The sequence below is a fragment of the Pan troglodytes genome, chromosome 15 (assembly GCF_028858775.2).
Source record: "Pan troglodytes isolate AG18354 chromosome 15, NHGRI_mPanTro3-v2.0_pri, whole genome shotgun sequence".
In the NCBI taxonomy this organism is placed as follows: Eukaryota; Metazoa; Chordata; class Mammalia; order Primates; family Hominidae; genus Pan; species Pan troglodytes.
Window position 1 is genome coordinate 94,865,757 of NC_072413.2, and position 23,461 is coordinate 94,889,217.

At 34.9% G+C, this 23,461-nt stretch overlaps 1 protein-coding gene across 6 annotated transcripts in view; it reads left to right on the plus strand.

The window, feature by feature from the left end:
* Positions 1-23,461, plus strand: part of VRK1 (VRK serine/threonine kinase 1) — a 134,544-nt gene that overhangs the window by 63,655 nt on the left and 47,428 nt on the right. The window contains exons 12-14 of one of the 6 annotated variants that reach the window (XM_009428427.5): positions 15,145-15,235; positions 16,615-16,686; positions 20,290-21,880. The exons of 1 other annotated variant lie outside the window; for it this stretch is intronic. In XM_009428427.5, the coding sequence (XP_009426702.1) occupies positions 15,145-15,235; positions 16,615-16,686; positions 20,290-20,321 (195 nt within the window). In that variant the 3' untranslated portion in view covers positions 20,322-21,880. Of the gene's footprint in view, positions 1-15,144; positions 15,236-16,614; positions 16,687-20,289; positions 21,881-23,461 lie in introns of those variants that run through there. 4 more of the 6 variants (XM_009428428.5, XM_510157.9, XM_009428429.5 and 1 more) reach the window with 4 other exon arrangements.

A 23,461-nucleotide genomic window follows, 5' to 3' on the forward strand; every position in this document is an offset into this window, starting at 1 on the left:
GTTGTAGAAAAATAAATATTTATATATTTCTTATGTTTGGTAGCAAGTTACTAAATTCCTGAAATGATTTTAACTTGGAATACTGATATCTGACAGGGAAATTTTGATGGTGCACTGAATTCGTAATTTACATGTTCTTTTCTCCCAAGTCACCACTTAGGGTTCATCTTGTCTTGGTTGTTTCTTATTTGTGGATATGGTCAGAGTATTTACCAGTTGAAAACAGGCATTTGAAAAATTACCATTTGAAAATTTCCTTGTTTGTTGGTGTGGTGCATTTTACCATTTGAACATTATTTTGCTCTGTGAAGAAATATTATATAAAGCTATATATCAGCATATAAGGGGATTAATTGTTTGGAGAGAAATGTTAAATAATGAACTTTATGGTAGAAGTATTATACAAGCATGTAAAGAACTTCTGGCATCACTTTAGATTTTACAGGTATGCATTAACTTACTGATTTGCTATTGATTATTTTTGATAATTAACTTACTGATAAACTTACTGATTTCCCTTATAATCTGAAATTATTTAATACAATGTGTTAGCTATTTTTATATGAGGAAGGAAAACAACTTTTAGAAGAAAAATTTTTTTTACATTATTAACCATTTTTACTGTCATTAACTTTGCAAATTCTAATAGATTTATTTGGAAATCTCGTATTCCAAACTGAGAAAAAGCATTAAAACAAATTTTTCTCTCTTTAAAATCAGAAGCAGCACATTGAAAAGTTTTTATCTTTTCAATTAACAAAGGAGATAGGAATTTTGAAATTGGACCAAAAATTTAACTTTGCCAAATAGCAGGTCTCTGTAATTTCATCATAGAATCTGAAATTATATACATGCATCTACATATACTTTTTTTTCTTTGATAAGTTTTATCTTAATTGCATCTGCTCCAGTTTTGTGGTCAACAAGTGTGCTGAAAACTATTATCTGTTTGAAATGAAGAGGGTAAAATGGAAGCCTGAGTGGAATTTTTTAGTAAGGTATTATAGTAAACTTACTCTTTGCATACATGCATAAACAAGCAGCATGTTTCTTATTGCTCAGGATAGATTTCTCTGCGTTAATATTTATAGGTAGCTTGTATAGTGTTTTTCTCTAAAATTTTGGTGATTGAGAAGTAAAGATCTCTGCTGCTATGTGAGAACTTGTCCAGAGCAACCACCTCCCCCAGCCCAACCCCCATCCCCCTGTCCCCGCCCCTACCTTCCTTTGCAAATCCCTTTGTTGTTTGGACTTACATGCTGGAGAAAATGTAGTTTCTGCAGGTTGGCTGACTTTACAGCTGAGTAGGTCAGTCTGCTGCAGAGCTAACATCTGTGACCTTATAATTCTGTGGTGTCCTTGGATAGTTCAGAAGGCTGGAAATTTCCTGTTGGATCATCCCTGACATGTATAAAGCTTCATTTAGGGGAAAAAAATGAATACTAAGTTGAACAAGTTGAACTATTAGGAGATTTACTTCATTAGTTTACTGCTTTTTGTACACTCGTTGCTGACACAGGGTTATTCTTTGTATTAAAAAGAAATTAATAAAAGTTAAGGTTAGGTAAGATCATGAGCTGCTTGATAGCCATGTAACTGAAGTGAGTTATTAATTTTGTTAGCTTTTTTTTTTTTGTAAAGTGAAAGAATTGGACCAGACCAGTTTTTTTTCAAGCTTTTCTTTTAAACTGCAGAACATTTTCTTCGTATAAATTGTAAATGCTGTCACTGAAAACAGATAAAAGCAGAGCTCTGCTGGATGAGAAGTTGGGGGCTCCCTGCAATGAAAAGCTTTCTCCTTGGAGAAACTAGCTTGCTGCCTCTGTTTTTCAGCAAGATCTATAACCCAGATGTCTTTTTTTGCTCTGGATGTCAGGAGGCTCAAAACTAAATATGATGCTTAGTTCTAGAAACTTTGTTAATTTTAATAATTAGTACATTTGTTTCCTCTCTTTTCGTTTGTCATAATTTTTGAAAGTGTGAAGTATATTTTCTGTGTATATATAAGACTCAGATCTCTTTTGGAAAGGGGTAGGTTTAATCAGTTTAATATATGTTTGTATTTAGGTTCCTAAGAAATATTCTTTTTGGTAAAAACCTACAGGAATTGATGAACAGTGGAATGAAGCAAGGTTTCTTGTCTATGTTTTTGCAGCCATGCTTGATTATGGTACAGTATATTTGGAAACGAGTGAAATATGAATTTACCCACTTGGAAATGTTTTCTGCTTAATAATCAAGGAGCTTTATTTAAAGCATAGAATTTTGGGATGACATAAGGCTGAAGTAGAACAGAGAGATCAAGTATATATCTGCCCTTAAAAAGTACAAAGTCAAATATTTTTATTGTTGATTAGAACTAAACATTTTCAGTTTTTAGAATCTGGCAGTACAGTGCAACAGTTATTGGATTCAGTGTATACTCATAAATTAACATTCAACAATTACATAAAAGGTCTAGTTTATGTACCTGATCTAGGCTAGGTCTCTAGGGCTACGGAGATCAATGACATGTGGTCCCATTCTTAAAGAATTCCTTCCTGTTCCATCTGGGTTAAGAACAGCTTAATTTACTGGAAAGAGCTCAGCAAGTTAAAAGGACATTAACACTTCCATGAACTATTTTAGGGTTTTAAGTTGCCTGCCTAAGTCAACAAAAAGGGTTGTTGACTGGAATCTCATCCCTGGAAAGTCGTTGAGTAAGGTCTAGATCATGGCCTTGCAATTTGTATTTTAGTTTTTCATTTTCAGACAGCCTATATTGTTGCTCCCTATGAATGATTATTCACATACCTTTCTTTCCTTCTCTATTTTACCTCCTAATTTTAAAATTTTAAAATTTTATTTTTCTGGCTGCATTATGCTAATTGGTCTTTCTAGAGTTTCTCTTATTTAACCATTGTTAAATAAACCCTTGCTGGCACTTAGCCTGGAACAGGGTACAAAGAGTTGAATAAGTGCAAAGCCCTTCCATTGCAAATCAGTAGCCTGCAGCTGCTCCGGTGGACAGCTTTCTTCCTTTCTTTCTGAAGGGATTGCACCTCGTACAGCCTTTATACCATTGTAGCCTATAGTTTCAGTCGGGTTGCCCTGAATGTGCTCTAAATTTGGTGAAAATCTATCTAGCTGTTTTAGCCTGATACGGTAATAAAGATAAACTGTATTTTAATTATATAAATTTAGATTGTTGAAGTACATTCCTGTTTTCTAATGGTTTGATCATAGTACTGTAGTTAAGTCGAGTCAGCATTTGCTAACAATTTTTTTCTTTAGGTCTGTTATTGAATTCTTTATTTTGAACTTCTTATTTGGCTGAATTTTGTCAAGTGGACTTTTTTGCCCTAATTAAGTGAAGTTGTTACGTATGTATAGAAAAGTACATGAATAAGTACACTTTTACACAATACTCATTTAAACATCACCCAGATCAAGATATGGATCATTGCCAGAATTAGTTTTGCAATTTTTGGGGAAATTTATAGTAATGGTATCATATATTACATACTCTTTTGTTTCTTTCATTTAATTGTATCTCTGAATTTCCATGCTGTTGCATGTAACAAAAATTTGTTGTTTTTCATTGCTGTGTAGTATCCCATATGACTATACCGTAATTTATTGATGGACATTCAAATTGTTCCAGTTTCCGGCAGTTGTGATAATGCTGTTAAGAACATTATTTTAATTTTTGGGGGGAAACATGTACATTTATTTCAGATTGGGTCTGTACGTACTGGGGTTGCTGCAGCCTAGGGCTTACTTATGTTGAGGGTTTGTAGATATTGCCAATTTTCCAAAGCTGCTCTCTCAGCTTACATTCTTATCAGTAGCATGGAGGAGTTCCAGTTGCTCACTGACACTAGCTCTTGCATTATATTTAATTTCTCCTATTTTGGTGGACGTGCACTGATTTGTTTATGGTTTTAATTTAATCTCCTTGAAAAATATTGATTTGAAACATTTTTGTATGCCTGCCAGCCTTGATAATCCTTTTTTTTTTGGTGAAGTACATTTCAAATCGTTTGCCTATTTAAAAAAAAAAAATTGGGGTCGTTAGCTTTCTTTTGATTTGCCAGAGTTGAATACTTTGTATGTAAACAATGTATGTGTTGCACATATCATCTTCCAGTTGGTGTTTAATCTTTTCACTCTTAATATGGTATCTTTTAATGAATAGAATCTCTTCATTTTCATGAAGCTCAGTTTATCAGTCTTTTTGTTTATGGTTAGTGCTTTTTATATTCTATTTGGGAATATTTTGTCTACTTAGGATCATGAAGATATGTTATTTTCAAGAAAGTTTATCTTATCCATCACATTTAAGTCTACAGTTTAACAGAAATTGATTTTGTGCATGGTGTGAGTCAGTATTTGTTTTCCTTCTTTTGGATATCTAGTTGATCTCAACCATTTGTGGAAAAGACGATCGTGTCCTTACAGCATTGCAGTGGTAACCATAGGTATTTTAGTCTCTTTCTAGATACCCTATTCTGTACCATTGGCCTGCTTGTCCATCTCTGTGCCAGTGCCACACTGTTTGAACTATTGTCTTCATAATGATATCTGATAGCATATATTCTCCAACTTTTATTTCTCTAGCATTGTCTTTGCTATTCTTCGCTCTTTGAATTTACATACAAATTTTAGAATTGGCTTACTAGTTTCCTCAAAAATACTTCTAGGATTTTGACTAAAGTTGACTTTACTCTATAGAGCAATTCGGAAAGAACTGACATCTTCTCTTCCATAGCCATAGTAGGCCCCTATAGTTACTTAGATGTTCTTCCATTTATCTCAGTCGTGTTTGTAGTCTTCTGTGTCTGTAGAGGGAATATACAACATCCATGTCTATTTTCTTATAACTGCTTAATTCTTCTATTTTTTTTTTTTTGGATTATCTGTGATTATACAAAGTCTTTCCTTTATGTCATCTGATTGTCAGATATGTTTGCTCTGTTTTTTACTATTCCTAATATATATAAGTTCTGTAATGATTGTTTTGTTTAGCTGTGTGGTTTCATTGTTATCCTTTTGTCTTTTAAATCATTTCCTCTATTTTTTAAAAAAAGTAAGTATTTTTAAATGTATTTTTTTAAGCCTCTGATGCATTTTATAAAATTTTCTTCCTTGGGGGAGGACTGTTTTCTTTCAGAGGTGGAGTCTTCAGCTATCTTTTGGATGCTATGAGCTTCTTTTTCAGTTTCTTTTCTTGTCTCCTGGTATTCTTTGTTCGTGTGCTTATTCTTTCTTATTCATATTGGATAAGGAGAGCTTTATGTGAATTTACTAGATTATTGTATTTGTGAATCTTTGACTTTCCCATCTTTGAGAATGTTATTCTTTATAGTTTGGATTTTAGGGCTTGATATATTGTCAATTCATTTTCTTTGCCTATGAATACATATTTGGGGGTGGATCTGATGAGCCATAGGCCAAATTATCAGTCATTTTCCAGTATTTGCTTTGGTTCTCTGCCTACCCAGAAGAAGCAAAAATGTGAGTTTATTAATTTGGGATGTTCTTAGTGAATCCACAGTGAAAGAAAGACTATATTGGTGATCTCTTCTCCATGACTTTAGTTCTTTATGTGTTTCTTATTTATGTTCTCTTTTCTCACTGGTTGTGGCAGTTCCCTGTTTACTGTTGAGGATAATTAGTGATTTTGATTATTCTGCCGTCTTTCTCCAGGTTTCTTCCCAGCCAGGGAAGAAACAAAATTACAGGTCCTGCTTTTGGGGAGTCACTGGGGAGTAGGGAGGGTTTCCTCTTTTCAACGGGCTTAAGTCTTTTCTCCCCCAAGCTGCCTGACTTACATCTTCTAAACTGGGGGCCACTGGTGAAAAATTTCAGAATGGTATTTGCTCACATTCTTGAAGTGTCTGACAAACTTCATGGTCATCACTTTTCAAAGGTTATGCTGCAAAGCTATGATACTTCTGTTTGCTGCTGAAATATTTCTTAATTGTTATTTTGGGTTCATTACTTCAGATTTTAGGTGGAGGGAAGTTGTGAAGTCTTAACCTCCAAAATGTCTCCACTCATTTTTTAACACATTTTAATTTGTTTATGTGTGTGAACATTTAATTAGAATTTATGTTCTTTTCTCACAAGAGTAAACAGAGCTTGTTTTTACTTTTACCCTCTGAGCCCTCCACAAACCATCTCTCATACTGCAATCATCTGGAATTTTTAGTTCTAGTTTTTTGTGTCATTTGTATACTATGTATTATTTTTTAGAGTTAATCATGAGTCTAACGTATTTTGTGTTTTTTGTTTGTTTGTTATCCATGTCCTTTCTCTTGGCTTTATGTTTCAGAGTATATGCTCAATCTTTTTTTAAAGAAAGCTTCTGGATGGTAAACTTGTAAATCTTGGGAAGTCCAAAAATGTCTGTTTTTTCCCCAGTTGAAAACTAATGTGGCTATATAGTTTTTAATTGAAGACATTGCTTTGTTGCCTTCTAACATCTAATTTTCCTAATTTTTGTTTTTTACTAGATTTCTATTTTTTCCACTCTTGCTTTGAAGCTTCTTGCCTTTCTCTTTGTCCTGGCATTCTGCAGATATCTGTGCACAAGTGTGTGTGTGTGTGTGTGTGTGTGTGTGTTCTAGTTTGTTTTTACACTTTAATTAGTTATCTTTCTTGGTACTTGGTGGACCTTTTTCATCTAAAGGCTTAATGCCTGTCTTAGACGCTTGAACAATTTATTTTCTGTGTATGTGAGGCTTTCCTTTCCTTTCCTTCTCTATTCTGTCCCTCCGGAACTCCTACCACATGAATCTGGGAACTCTGGAAGCTAGCTTCTTTTCTCCATGTCTCCTAACTCTTCGACCACATGTTCATTTCCTTAACACTGTTTTGTATAGATCTGTGGGCTTCTTCTTGCTCATTTGTTACATCTGTTTTGTTTTTTAGTCATATTTTAAGGGTACTAGTTCTTTTTTTAATATGTCAGCATATTCTTGTTTTATTGGTAAGATAGCCTCTTAAATCCTTTGAGAATAGTAATTATGAGACTTTTTTATATTAACTGTTTTGGCAGAGGGATTGTTCTTTTTGAGTTTAATGCCTTTCTGTTTTGGTTCTGTGATGTTGCTTAGATTTTTTTCAATGTTTATTATCTAGTCATGTTTTTTGTTGTTTGACTTATTTTAATAGTGTATACCTCAGTCAAAGTTGGAATACCTGTTTTCCTGTTAGTTTAATAGAATTTTCATTACAGACATCTACTTCCAGTGATTTCAGAAATGAGTGAAATTTGTGGCCAGATAGCTTGTTTTTTAGGTGCCAGGACTCACTGCTTCTCCAGTTTCTTTTTCTGGTCTGGGAGGGTCCATTAACACACAAATACCTCAGATCATTTTAATGGAGGTGCTTGTGAGGCTGTGGGTGGCATCCTTAGTTGCATATTATAATACATTCACCTGGGAGCTTTTAAGTATCTGTGCTGCACCCTAGACTAAGTAAATCAAAAGCTATAAGGGTGGGACCGTCGGGATTTTTAAAAAACTTCCTAGGTGATTTCATTGTGCAGACATAGTTAAGAACCACTGCATATTAAAATTTGAGTGTCTGAATAGCTTCTGTGCAGAAAACAGCCCTTTTGCAAATAGGCATAGCAAATATAGGGCATTTTAGACTTCACATTGTAGCATTTATCAGCCCCATGACCAGCTTTTGCATGTGGGCAGTGATGCACACATACTATTTTTTGATCTCTGTATATATAAGTACTTTACTATAAGTGATACAGAAGGAAATTTGGTGTCATATAAATGTCTTGAATGGTGCCCAGCAGAATTTCTTGAAGTAATGAAAGGACATGCTTATAAGAAGTACTCAAAATTGAGATCTCAAAGGATATTATTAGATTTATTTTTCTGATATAATGGCCAGTTCTTCGGAAATGTTAAGCATTTCTGTGCATTTTTTTTTTTTTTTTGAGACAGAGTTTTGCTCTTGTTGCCCAGGCTGGAGTGCAATGGGACGATCTCGACTCACCGCAACCACCGGGTTCAAGCGATTCTCCAGCCTCAGCCTCCCAAGTAGCTGGGATTACAGGCATGCGCCACCACGCCTGGCTAATTTTGTATTTTTAGTAGAGACGGGGTTTCTCCGTGTTGGTCAGGCTGGTCAAACTCCTGACCTCAGATTATCTGCCCGCCTCAGCCTACCTAAGTGCTGGGATTACAGGCGTGAGCCACCACGCCCGGCCTCGTGTAAAAATGGATGAATTTTTTCAAAAAGTTCTTTCAGTTGAAATAAGAGTGTTATCTGTCTTGCTTATAAGATTGTTATGAGGAATAAAAGATACAAAGTGCTTAGAGCAGTGGCAGGCACATAGCAAGTGACCAGTAAATGTTAACTGCAATATTATTGTTAATGCTGTTATTTAATCCACTATTTAACTTTTCCCATCTTTCTAGTTTCTTGATGATAAGAAAATAACATGGAACGTTTTCATTTGAATCTGTTTTCATTTGAACCTTCTAATAAACTAAGATCTTAGATCTTTAAAAGTTCAGTTTATGAAACGGTATTAGGCACATGTGAATGAAGACTGGGTTATATTTTACTTAGTGAGTATGTGTGTTAAAATAGGTTGTTTTGAATAGTAAACGATTATGAATTGGTAAAAGTTGATTTTTGCAGTGAAAGACAAGATGTTAGTTACTATGAAATAAAGACTAAAATGTAGCTCCATCTTGTTAAGGCAGAATATAAACAGATTTTTTAAATAAGTAAAATATAGCTCCATACCTTTTAAGAACATATAAGTCAAATTAATGAGTTTCTAGTTATCCCTTTTTTTTCTTAAGCTAAATAATTGATACGAGAAGATAATAGTACTTGACATAAAGCAGAGGAGTCCTGACCACCAGAGAATTCTGTGTCTGCCATTTTCTGCCTGTGTGTTTAGGAATTAGGTGTTTTGTGGACATAAGTTTATTGAGGGAAGATCAGGTAGTATGTTTTTAATAGTAACTCTAATGTAACCCAATTTGTTCTGTAATACACTTGTTCATGTGTTGCCTTGAGATTAGTTAACTCCCCACCAGTATATGTATAGGTTTTGGTTTTCATTGATGTATTTATAAAGATTAGCCTCCTTAGTTTATAGTATTATATTAAATAGTTTTCAAAATCTTACATTTTTAATTCTTGAGCATTCCTCAGAAGACTTGATTGTGCTCAGTACAGGTAATAGGATATTGACCCTTTAAACTTTAGGTTATCACTGAGCATTTATGTAGTTTCTATATTCTTTCAGGACCTTTAAATTATTTTTTATAACTTTTGCAGCATGCCTGTGAAATACATTTGTTCATAAATGATGGGACTAAAACTCAGAAGAGGCCAGGTGACTTGTTCAGGGCTGTGAAATCATTATGCATTTATATAGAAAGTTCAAGGCATCCTAGTGATTTTAGGCATAAAATATTAAAGATAATTAAAGCATGACCCGGCCACTCATTTGCCTTTTCCCATAAATTGTACTTGAACCATCTTAACTTTGCCAAAAGTTTTCGACCTTAATGGTGCATGTCATGGAACCCTCAGAGGAAAACATGAGTGAAGAGATGTGACGTTGACTTTAATCTAGAATAGAATACACTGACATATTAGTCTTCTAGACCGTAGTTCATTGAATCTCTGGAAACAGCTTTCGTCTTGTTAACTGACTATACGTTTGATCATATTAAAGTTTCATGATCTCCTTGTAACATGAATGATGTTAGAATCATGAAAAGCCATTGCTGCCAACAAGTTGGAAGTTGAATTTACGGTTTTCAAAAGTGTCATTAGGAGATTTTTCTAGGTTGTGCTTGCTATTATTGTATGACATTTTGATGAAAGTTCTTAAGCATGTAGTACTCTTGTAGATCATGTAATCAAGGGTTAGCTTGTTTCACAGCTAATCTGCTTGTTAGCTGAATGTTTTTTCTAGGAGAATGGATGACAGTAGAGCTTGAAGGCAGCTTTCCCTAGTTCCTTAGTAAGCCAAGCTGAAGGGACATACATGTGCTCTAAAATAAGTGAATAGACAAATTATGCTGACTTTATGAAAGCAGTGCTTTTGCTGAAAAAAATGTGTTGCGCATGGAGCAGTCAACCCTGATAGCCAACCAGATGGTTTTTTTCCTCCATTTATTCTGACAAAGTCTACCATTGTATCAGTATTTTTTGGCACATTCATATAAATTACCTGTAATTTTTGGTGTGCTATTTTTTGATAGTTACAGTAAATTCTTAATTTTTCATGGTATTGTAAGGGTGGGATACCTTGAACTAGTGAAGAACATAGATATTCCAAACTTTGTGTGCCATATATTTAATCATTTTATTTTGCTAACCTTGTTCCTTCAGACCTGTTAATTAGCAAAATTGCTTGAGTTGTACTTCCTTTCTATCTCCAGAGTAGGTAACTAAAAATGTTGACAGGAGAGACATCTAAATTTAAACAAGTAGACAACAACAACAAAATCAAGGGTGGACTGTGATGTAATGTGTGTGTTACATTTACATATGGATTGATACTTCAATGAATGAATTTCCATGTTAGTGGGATTACACTGGACACTTATGTAAGAACACTCATTTATGGAACCCTAAAAGGCTTTCTTATAGTGCTTATAGCAAAACAAATAGTTGCAGAAATTAAACGTGTGTGTATTTAATGTTTTTATAAAAGATGAAGTTTCTCTTTTGCTTTAACTATTTTATAGTGTCTATTTTTCAGCTTGAAAATGACAGTGCCAGGCACACAGTAGATGCTTAATAAGTACGGTGGTGATCTTCACCTCTGTTCAGATGGAGGTCAGTGCTGTTGTGGAAGGAAATTGCAATAGTCATTATTTTTATTACAGTCTTCATCACTGAAACTCATTGAAAACAATAAATCACTTTAATAAATTCTAGCAAATTTTTATTTTTATTTTTATTTTTTTTTGAGACGGAGTCTCACTCTGTCACCCAGGCTGGAGTTCATTGGTGTGATCTTGGCTCACTGCAACCTCTGCCTCCTGGGTTCAAGCAGTTCTTCTGCCTCAGCTGGGACTGGTGTGTGCCACCACACCTGGCTAATTTTTGTATTTTTAGTAGAGACGGGGTTTCGCCATGTGGCCAGCCTGGTCTCAAACTCCTGACCTGAAGTGATCCACCCACCTAGGCCTCCCAAAGTGCTGGGATTGTAGGCGTGAGCTACTGCGCCGGGCCTCTAGCAGGATATTTTTAGATTATTCCTCAAATTTGTCTGTCTCTTTTCAAGTCATTCATTCATTTCCTAACTCTCCATCTTTTTATTTCTTCTCCCTGTAATGTAATTATGTTTGACCTTTCTCTGCATTTTCTTAAAACATATATGTAATTAATGTCCATTCAAATATTACAGTTTTTGAGAGACTTAGAGGAAGATATGAAATTACCTCTTTATTACAAGAATAGTTCAATAGTTACTCTACAGGTGCATATCTGTATATGTGCAAAACACTGTGCCAAACTCATTAAGGGTTAGATGAGGAAAACCATAGTCCTTGCCCTCAGGGAACATACATAGTAGAAGAGAAATAGAGGAGGTTATGAAAATAGTTTACATGAAATACACAAATGTGTGTACTATAATATAACTCTGGAAAAAAATACATTAAGAACACAGCAACTAGAAACTGCTGCTTCCTACTGAAAGCTCACATAGGAGACCGCATAGTGCTGTGGAAAGGAAATTGCAATAAGAATAAAGAGCTCTGAGTTCTAGTCTTTTCATCACCATCAGCTGAGAAATACTGAGCACATTCTCTGGCTTTTTTCCGTCCCTAGCTTCAGTTTTTTCTGTGTATATAGTAGATTTTAACTAAATCTATTAGTTTCATAAATATTGTGGCATAATAACATGTTTGCTGTAACCTTCATAGAAGATGTGTCCTTTTTCTTTTAGTTACTACAAATATTCTGTTTTCAGCCACTGTTAGGGAATGTAATAATTTAATCAAATAAATAAAATAAGATTAACTGATTAGTCACATGGACTGATTAGTGCAGTGTTTAGAACAAAGAACTTTGTTCTAAACTGTGTTCTATAGCACATATGACATATGTGCTATATGAAGCATTTTAAAACTTTTAGGCTGTGTATTTTAAGTTTCTAAAGTAGACATGTAGACTTTTGTCTTATGGGATGGACAAAACCCAAATAACACTGCCCGAGTACGCATCTCTTAGAGACAGCCATGAATCTGATTGGCTTTTCTTAGAAGCTGTTGAAAGCATCTAGAGGTGATCTTTTGATGCTTGACTTGGGAAGCAAAGAATTGGTCTTTGGTTTTTGCTTCTGAGGATTTTTTTTCTCTTTTCTATTAAAACAGCTTTAAGTCTACAGCAGGTCTCCAATCGGTGTTTAGACTATTAGTAAATTATCAGTTCAAATGCATCTAGCCTGTTTGTCTTCCTGTTTCTAAATTGGAAGTGAGAAGCTGCTAATTAACTAAACTTTAGCATATCTGAACACTTCAAAAATACAATGTGTAATATATATGCTGGTGCCCTTTGAAATCTAATTTTTGAAGATATTTTAGCTGTGCTGAATTAAAAGAATACTCAAGTTTATTTTATAAGTTATTTTAGTATATCATACAATATTTTGGTTTCATATTAAACGCAAAGGCACCTGTGAGACCTGATACAGAATGTGACAAAAATCAGAGATTAGCATAGTCACTTTGTGAAGCCATTTTTCTGTTCAAAAGGAACCAAAATATGCACTATCTGAAGCCTAAGGATGTTGACAAATAACAAAATGAAGCATTTGGAAAGATTCAGAAGGAAGAAGCTGGCAGCAGATTGCTTAGAATTTTACTCATTGCCTTATAAAATTGATAACATACTTAGGTACTACTAAACTTGAAGGGTTTTATTTTGGTTTTTTAATTGGTCTGTAGACCACTGGCCCTTTCTATGCAGACTACGTACATTATTAGAAAAGTTGGGCAGGAGTTACCTGGCTGAAGTGTGGATTAATGCAGTAGAGTGCTTTACCTAATGCATACTGCTTAAAGCACAGGTGTTTCTTTTGTTGGTTGAATACTGTCTGATTTTCCTTCCTATGTAATTTACCTGCATGGAGATTAAGAAAGCCCCCTTTTATTAAATAAGCTTGAAAACTAGATGAATGCACTTAGGTTCTTGGGTAGAAGGTATTGGATAGCTAGCTCCCTTTATGATGAGCATTTAAAAATCTGCTCTCCAAAAACTGGGAAATGCATTCTCTGCTGTATGGAAAGCAATATAGTACTGAAATATTCCTCCTTAATTTTGGTCTGAACAAACAAAAGTGTCTGTGTTTATTCCTGCCTAATGCATCACAAATCTGCTGACATGCTAACCTTGGAGTCTTGGCTGGCGTTAATCAGGCCTGTGCACCGGCAGGAAAGATGTACCTAATGCACTCCATCAGTGCAGTTTGCATATGGAAGTTCTCACAGGGGAGCTGCCCTGTGCCAGCTGAGGGTTACCTGCCCACTGCAGTTATTGTATGTAATTATCGAACCAATCTGTTCAGCCCAGCAGGGTTTAGACGGTAATCATGAAGCAACACTGGAAAAGAAAGATGTAAGGCATTCTCCTCTTTTCTCATCAGTTATATGAAGTTATAGCCACTCTTACAGCTATTTTTGAGAGGCAATACCCCCATATACAAATCTACTAAATGAATGCCTTTGAAAGTTTCTCAAGGTTCAGTCAAGTTGTTATTTCTGTATGTGTGAAGCATTTTCTTTAGGAACATGGTGGGTATCTCTGAGTTCTAATTTTCCACAGCCACCTTAAGAATGTTTTGAAACAGTGGGATTAATTGTAATACATAGATAATAACAGTTCTGACCGTTTGGAGGTTTTAAGGTAATGTGCCTTGAATAGAGTTCAGCTTTCCCATGTAGTTCTCTTTGGAACAGAACCCATGGTTGCCATTAGGAAAAGGAACAATGTGCTGTCAGCAGGCATTATCCTCTTTTCTAGCTGTACACAAAATGGCCCGCAGCAAGGAACATTCTCAGATGAAGTTTAACTTATTGTTAATTGTTAGAAAATATAAATGAGGACATTCTGTTGCGTTGTGAACCTGTGAGATTTGGGGCATGTCGGATGGTTTTCTAAATGATACAGACTTATTTTAGGCAACCAAGAGAAGCTTTGGATTAAAATTTGTATTTTAACCTGTTTAAATTTGAAACTACAGAAGATAAAGTTATATAAAAAATTCAAAGTTTTATATTTATTCCTAATGCCCCTCTATAATTTTACCTATGTATAGAGATGTTAGAGAATTTAGAAACTTAACGCAGGATTGGACCTGTTAGAAAATGTTGTAGTGGTAGAAAGACATAAAATGAAATTGAAGGAACATTTGGGAAGAATGGATGCTGACAGAATATAAGCACTGACTCCTAAATAACACTTCACTAGAAAAATAGGACAGGCGCAAGAGAATGTGGGAAATCCAGACGATTTTTGAGATTTTCGGAGAGCTTTGTACTTTTAAGACTATTCATGTACAGTAAGGTTTATGGCCCTCTTAAACTTTTAATAAAAAGTATGCTAAAAGAGAAACATTTATTACAAGTTTTTCATTATTGATTCATAAATAGAATTCTACCACCAATGTTATGTGGTACAAACACTGATTTAATAAATGGGGCAAGACATACATTTTTTCCATTTATCAAATAGATTATCCTCTCCACCCCACCCACGTTGTACAATGTGGAGAGTATCATTGGCCTGAGTGGTGATCGTGAGTTTGTAAAACATTTTGTTTTAAAAGAGTTTCTGTATGATTAGTCCTGATGGTTAAACCATAGCTTTGAATAATGAAGTATATAAAGCATGAAAAGTTAGAGGTGGATATAACAAACATATCTACCATCTGGGTTAACTGTCTAGTTGAAAGTTCTCGTACTCCCCCTTTCTTCCATCCCTCATCCATTCCTTTAGGTAACTACTATCCTGAAGTTGAGAATATTCTTCCTGTGTGTTTTGACACACCCACACCTATATACATTTATACACACACACAGACAAATATGTGATGAGTTTGTAGTTTACTTGACTGTCAGATCTCTCTCTCTCTCTCTCTTTAATTTTATATGTAAGAAGCGAAAGAAAGAAATTGAGGAAAGCAAGGAACCTGGTGTTGAAGATGTGGAATGGTCAAACACACAGACAGAGGAGGCCATACAGACCCGTAAGTTGAACAGTTTTGCCTAGCTGCTTCCATACGTAAACACAAATTTCATTTCCTCCCATTAGATGAGGGGTCAACTATTTGGGTCATGACCTTTTGATTTTATAATAAAATACCACAAGATTTTTATATAGTATGTATTGTGGTGTCTTTTGTACACACGTTAGATTATTTTCTCTCCACAATAATTATAAAGTTGAGACTGGGAAGCTTCCTTCATTTTGCAGATTTGGAACTCAAGACACTGAATGATTAAATGGCAGAGCTGCCAGGCGTGGTGACTGATGTGTGCCTGTAGTCTCAGCTACTCAGGAGGCTGAGGCAGGAGGATCACTTGAGCCCAGGAGTTTGAGTCCAGTCTGGGCAACATAGAAACCCCATCTCTAAAATAAATAAAATAAATGACTGAGCTGTTGTGAAAGGGTTAGTGATAGAGACCAGAACTCTTAACTGTCAGGCCAGTGTCTTTCCACTTCCTCACACTGATCCCACATAACTCTGGGTATGATAGTGAGTGTCAGGGGTCAGACATGGGTCTGTTGCAGCTGAGCTGCCTGATTGTTCCTTATAAAGTTTGTCAACCTCTTCTTTTTTTTGAACAAGTTAAGAGGAAAGGAATTAAAGCTTTATGGATGATCACTTTTCAAAGTTCTTGAAGCAAAAAAAAAAAACACAAAAAAACAAAAAAAACAAGGTATGAAGTCATTTTTCTGAGATGGCTTATAAACTGGCACTGAAGGCACTTCCAATAGTTCCAGAAATGACATTAGCAAAGGCAGCATCTGCAAAGGGCAGAGCTAGGTTGGACTTTGGTCTGATATGTTTAATAAACTGCCAGCCAATGTGTTCCAGGATTCATGTGATATGATGATGTATGTGACTCAATAAAGAGAGCTATTCAGTGCGGCCCACAATACATTTTTTAAAAAAGATTTTTCCTGTCTGCCTTTTTTTTTTTGAATTATTATTTTGTTTGTCCTGAAATATTTCTTGGTTGCTAACAGAAAAGGCTTATTTTTGGTTAAAAAAAAATTTTACAGCATAGGTGCCATATTGAGTAATGCCACCAATTTATTTTACCTTCCTTTTGCTACTGACATTAGTGCATGTTTGTGGAAAGCACAGTATTCAACTTTCAAAGAGAATCATTTTTGCCCTGATTTTATTACTGTGTTCTTCATTACATATTATGGTTAGAACATCCTTTGGTTTAATCTGTTTTAACCCAAAGAATACTTGAGATACCTGAAGAGGGAATATATAACTTCACACTGAAGGCGAGAGGTTTTGAAGTAGTCCCTCTCTTTTTCCCGCTGCTGTCTTCCTTTCGCTACTGTCTTTTTTCCCCCTTTCCCCTGTCTTGTTCATTTTGTTATTAGGAAGTGAGGAGTCCCAAGGAGCAATACATCGAAGCATGTCTCAGCCAGAGGCTAGCAGCAGCAGCTATGACAGTGAGTGGGAACAAAATTAAGGAGTATTTATAAATATACAGCAATATTCTTAAAAAACAATCCCTTAAATTTTAAAACTGGCAATTTTAGTTTCAGAAAGATCCTGCATTGTTCTAGTGAGATTGACACTCATTAAGTCTAAGGCAGAGTCTCAGCTGCGCATCAGGAAGACTCATCCCTTTCTTGACTGCCTGGACATCATTTGTTACCTGAACTTTGCTTAATGAGCATCAAGCGTTTTTGTTTTGATAGATAAATGCCTTTAAATTCTAGTATAATTATGAAATTTTTTTTAACCTAAGTTTTTAGTTTAAGGTCTTCTACTGATGCTTTTTCCCATGAGAAAATATATCAGTATTTTTGTTATTTTATTAATGACAAAAGAGTATAGTAAAGTCATAAATAATTGAAGGAGAACAATTCAGTTTTTTTGACCTAACTTTTTCAGAAGATAAAGAATAGTCAGATTCACCCTTATTCATATAAACTCAAAATTGCCGTTCTTAAAATGCTGTTTATTTCCCCCATTACAGTTCACTTTTTTCCCCTAAAGTACAACGTGAGTTATGGTATTTTACTATCAAAATAATCATAAGCGAGAGAAATATTATCTGATGGTAAAATATTATTGCTTCCAGCAAAAAGAAAAAGCCAAGAGTTCATGTAAATGTATATTTTTAAATTTATCAGTTTAAAAGTTACTTGAAGGAAAAGACACATTATTACATTTTTTTTTTAATTTTTAAGATATATAGTACAATTCAGTGAACACTGTGTTTTAGGGCTTTAAGATTTTGTGTCATAAACGTGTTTCAAGAATGGTTACCTCTAACAGCAGCTTTAGAAATGTCAGTTTCTTCATTAACAATTTTATTTTCAAACACAATTTATGATTTACAGTATGGTAAGAGATTTTTCGCACTGTGTGATCTTTCAGAATGCTGTGCCTAGCAAAATGGGAGCAACTTTCCTTTAATATCTATTTAGACCATTTTAAAAACGTGTATAATTTTCTTGATACACCTAAACTCATTTTGAATAGTTGGGGGTCTATTGTGTAAGAACACATTCTGAAAGCTTTCAAAATGTGTCTTGTGTAGGTTTTCTCAAATAAATAGAGGAGGTGATGGGATGGTTTTCAAGAAGAACAGAGGCCTCTAATCCTTTTATTTTTATGCAAGGCATAATTTTTACCAGTTGAGAAAATTTGGTTATTTGCTGCAAGTAATTTTTCCCCTCACAAAATGAGGAGCCTTTAAAAATCATGCATATTTTGGCATTTCAAAATCATGCCAGTATTTCAGAATTGTGCTAAAAATTAGCTAATATAGCCATGATATTTATGGCTGGTGTACTTTCCCCTCTCCTGTTCATAAAATGGAGGCTACTTTTGTTGGTATTATTTTTAAGAACCTTGGATTTTGGACCATTCCTGAGGAATCTTTGGAGAAAGCATGACTAGTCAAAAAGTAGATATTTTTAAGGGAACCCTACAAAGAAATTTCCTACTTTTTTTTCCTGCTGCATTATAAAATCATAGAAAACCATCCCAAACTTGTATGTTATTTTCCAAATATCAAATTATATACATTAGTCTTCTGATTGGACCCTTTGCCAGTAGTGTATATTATGAAAATGGTTATATATTTAATTAAAGAGATAAGAAGGTAGTTTTTTTTTTGTAACAATCAGAATTGATTATTAGGGAAAATATTGAATTGATTTATGCAGCAAAGTCAACAAGGTACGTAGGACTGATTATATAATAAATTCCAGGCAATAGTAGCCCTTTTAGTTGCAGTGAGAAACTTTGGATTGAAGGAGATGAGCAGCAGTGATATTTAATTTCAGAGTAAAATGGCAAATTAAGACATTAATGAGAATAATGCTATTTGAATATAACTTTATAGTTGTTAATTTAGTGTTCTTTGTAGTGTGGTTAAAGATTTAAAGTGTATTGAAAGGGAGATATAGTATTGATTATTGACCTTGATTTTGTAATACCCTTTATGCCAATCTCACTATCGCAGCATTTTCAGTTTTCTGTGCAGAATTAATTTCAAATTTCTTGAAATAGGCTGGGCGCAGTGGCTCATGCTTGTAATCCCAGCAGTTTGAGAGGCTGAGGCGGGTGGATCATTTGAGGTCAGGAGTTCGACACCAGCCTGACCAACATGGTGAAAGTCTAAGTCCTACTAAAATACAAAAATTACCTGGGCGTGGTGACAGGCACCTGTAATCTCAGCTACTCTGGAGGCTGAGGCAGGAGAATCACTTGAACCCAGGAGGCGGAGGTTGCCTGAGCCAAGGTCGTGTCACTGCACTCTAGCCTGGCAACAAAGCGAGACTCCCTCTCAAAAAAAAAAATAATAATAATAATAAAATTTCTTGAAATAAAAACCTAAAAATCTACTGTGGGATATTTTTAATAGATGGCCGTGTAACAGAAATTTAAGAAAAAAACTCAAATTTTAGAATCAATCATAGTACAGTATATAGGGTATGTATTATGAGTGGCAGAAAAAAGGATATTCATATAAGCTTGAAATTTGCTTTCATTGAACTGTATGAATGAATAGAAACTATAACTTGGAAAAATTAAAAATGCTAGTTTTGAAACTGACCTTCATGTTAAGTAACTAAAACCCATGATCAGAAAACCTTTAGATACATATGGTAGAATTTTGTTCCACATTCAAAGAATGTTTCGTACTTTTCAGAAAAGAAGTATTGATCTTTTGTTTTTTTTTCGTGCAGTCATTGATTAATTATGAGCACCATGCTGTCCCTGACTCTGGTGCCCCTGCTCTTTCCTGGCAGAGCGTAGCATGCGGCAGTGGGAAAGAAATGGCCCTGCTTCTTTCACCAGCATTAGGCAGCCGTGATCAGGCTAACTGCTGCACCCAGAGGTGGAGTAGGAGTAGTAGGTGGGGTGAAATGTCTCGGTGAGGCAGAATTCCCATGCCCCCAGCAGAGAGTCACTGATTTATTCCAAACCAGAATAGTTAGATAGGTACTGTCATAAAGGACTTAGACCAGTATCACATATGATCCTTTTCTAGGAGGCTACTCATTTGGGACCTGTATAATTCCTAGCGGAAAAGACTTTCCATTTCAGTATATCCCAGTGCTCTCCTGCCTAAAGGGTGTAGGTAATAGTCTTTAAAAAGCAACTCATTCCTTTGCTTTTCATAACATGCGTGACCTCATCGCTTCCACCTAAGGAATGAATGCTTATCTATATTGCTAAGGTTTATATTTGGAGATAATGTTTTAAATTTTACAACAAATTTAAATTTTGGAGAGAAATATTTCAGTATTAGTAAAAATTAGATACGTTTTATCAGTCAGTATTTTTATATGGCTTAAGAGAAGGTAGGTTTTGTCAGCATATTTTTTGACATATTAAAAATGACCCAATTTTCTAAGATTTTCAGAGTATTAGCAATCATACCTTTGTATGTCAGTTTTATCTTTGCAAATCACGAGAGTCAATTTGATTTTAAAATGTTAATAACTATATTTAGGGATATTTATATTTCTGTTCTTTTGCTTTTGTAAATTATTGACTAGTGATTTCAGTTTCTTTGATTTTTCTTCAAGGTTCAAGAACCAGAAAGAGAGTCCAGAAGTAATTGAGATGCTGTGAACCAGATTTCCTGTTTTCTTTTGACTTTTTTCTCCTTTTCTATTTGAACTGTTTTATTTTCCTGTGAGTCTTGCGAGGTGGAAGTAATGATTAAATACTCATGTGTTCAGAAAACATAAACTTTTTTTATAAAAATATTTTGTACAATTCATTAAAGGCTAATTTATGAAATTTGAAAATCTTCAGGTTATACTCCTTAAGTTATCCCAAAGCCGTGTGTTTGTGATGTTTTGGAGTACATATATATGAAAATTATTATGACATGCACTTTTCTAATCATTGTACATTTCTCAGAGTGGATAAAAATGTTTGACAAAGTCCTCACTTTTAAGGAAATGCAAAGCTTAAAATAAAACTCTCTTTTGTTTGATGCAAACGCACAGTATGTTGTGGCTGTAAGGTTTGGTTTGTATTGATTTTGTTCTGTTCCCAAAGTCTTTTATTAAACACCTGCTGTATGAGACAGGAGGTACAAAGACAGGAAGGAATATGAAATAAAAAGTGGAGGAAGCGTATCCATGAGAGAGAAAATCTACATATATGAAAGATTACATAAGAATTATGTCAGTATGCAAGCTGTATGACAAGAAAACAAGTGACAGATGATCAAATGGTGGTGTGATTAAAGATTGTGTAAAGACTGGCTTCATCTACGGAAGTCCTATGAACTAGATATTAATAGATGGAGCCTATTGTTCATTCACAGAAGTTTATTTTTCTTAAAAGTTTCACTTTCATAGCATGTAATATTTATACAGTAAACCAAGCACTTCAGAGTTTCAGTGATCAGAAAGTTTAAGATCTGAAATGTTTTTAGTTGCCTTGGGAACAAAAGCTTGTAATTTTAACACATTTATGAACAATTTCATGATTCATTCCTCAGAGTTTTCTTGGTCAGAGAAATTGGGATTGGACTATATTTTCTGATGGATGGCGTGCCTTACCACTTAATAACATGCACAGTGTGTTTAGAAGGTATATGGACATAGTTTCACTTAAATATTTAAGTATATTAATATGTATTCAGAATACAGCTAGCACATTAAACTGGTGATTTGTCTACTACTTAGGACAAGCCTAAAGTAGGTATTTCAATTTTTAAAAGCAAGTCGATTTGAGGAAAAAAATAAGTAAATGTACAGGTGGGATATGGACATACCAGAAATTGTGAAGGTTGGACCAAATTTGAGAAACTATGAACCAGTACAAAGACTATAACTTTTGGCTCTCTTATGTGGATATTTAGTTGTCATGTGAAGCATTTATCACTGAAATGGTTAGATACTGAAAAATGCAAAACATCTACAGACTTTCCTTTGAAGATTAACCTTTTAATGCCTCCTGAAGTTCTAGAGCAATGTATCTTTACAGATTAGAAAATTTGACTTTGGGCAGAGGCTCCTCCTGCTTTCTGTAGAATGTTACGTTTTAGTACTCATCAGTGTTAATCCCCCAAGTTTATTTGTAACACCTAAATCAACTCTCAAGTTCCATTTTAAACACATTAATGCTTAAAATAAACTGTGTGTGGTATGTTTTTCTGTATATGCTGTAGCCTCCTTATTTTTCAAAACATAAAACATGGAAAACTTGGTTAAATATTAAGAAAACAAATATTTCCTCACATTATTGTTTTAAATAAGTGCTGGCATTTTCTTGAATGTTCCTATATTGGCAGGGCTAGAGAAATTAATGAAAAACTACTAGCCATTGTAGCCAGTTTGATTCATCAGCTACATCCCTTGTTCGGCTATTTTATTCCCTACCTTGTATTGTTTTATTCTACTCCCCTTTTAAGAAATGGTTAAGCTGGGTCAAATGGTATTTCCAGTTCTAGATCCCTGAGGAATCGCCACACTGACTTCCACAATAGTTGAATTAGTTTACAGTCCCACCAACGGTGTAAAAGTGTTCCTATTTCTCCACATCCTCTCCAGCACCTGTTGTTTCCTGACTTTTTAATGATTGCCATTCTAACTGGTGTGAGATGGTATCTCATTGTGGTTTTGATTTGCATTTCTCTGATGGCCAGTGATGAACATTTTTTCATGTGTTTTTTGGCTGCATAAATGTCTTCTTTTGAGAAGTGTCTGTTCATGTCCTTCGCCCACTTTTTGATGGGGTGGGTTGATTTTTTCTTGTAAATTTGTTTGAGTTCATTGTAGATTCTGGATATTAGCCCTTTGTCAGATGAGTAGGTTGTGAAAATTTTCTCCCATTTTGTAGGTTGCCTGTTCACTCTGATGGTAGTTTCTTTTGCTGTGCAGAAGCTCTTTAGTTTAATTAGATCCCATTTGTCAATTTTGTCTTTTGTTGCCATTGCTTTTGGTGTTTTAGACATGAAGTCCTTGCCCATGCCTGTGTCCTGAATGGTAATGCCTAGGTTTTCTTCTAGGGTTTTTATGGTTTTAGGTCTAATGTTTAAGTCTTTAATCCATCTTGAATTGATTTTTGTATAAGGTGTAAGGAAGGGATCCAGTTTCAGCTTCCTACATATGGCTAGGCAGTTTTCCCAGCACCATTTATTAAATAGGGAATCCTTTCCCCATTGCTTGTTTTTTTCAGGTTTGTCAAAGATCAGATAGTTGTAGATATGTGGCGTTATTTCTGAGGGCTCTGTTCTGTTCCATTGATCTCTATCTCTGTTTTGGTACCAGTACCATGCTGTTTTGGTTACTGTAGCCTTGTAGTATAGTTTGAAGTCAGGTAGTGTGATGCCTCCAGCTTTCAGCCATCTCATTACTGGGTATATACCCAAAGGGCTATAAATCATGCTGCTGTAAAGACACATGCACACGTATGTTTATTGCGGCATTATTCACAATAGCAAAGACTTGGAACCAACCCAAATGTCCAACAATGATAGACTGGATTAAGAAAATGTGGCACATATACACCATGGAATACTATGCAGCCATAAAAATGATGAGTTCATGTCCTTTGTAGGGACATGGATGAAATTGGAAAACATCATTCTCAGTAAACTATCGCAAGAACAAAAAACCAAACACCGCATATTCTCACTCATAGGTGGGAATTGAACAATGAGATCACATGGACACAGGAAGGGGAATATCACACTCTGGGGACTGTTGTGGGGTGGGGGGAGGGGGGAGGGATAGCATT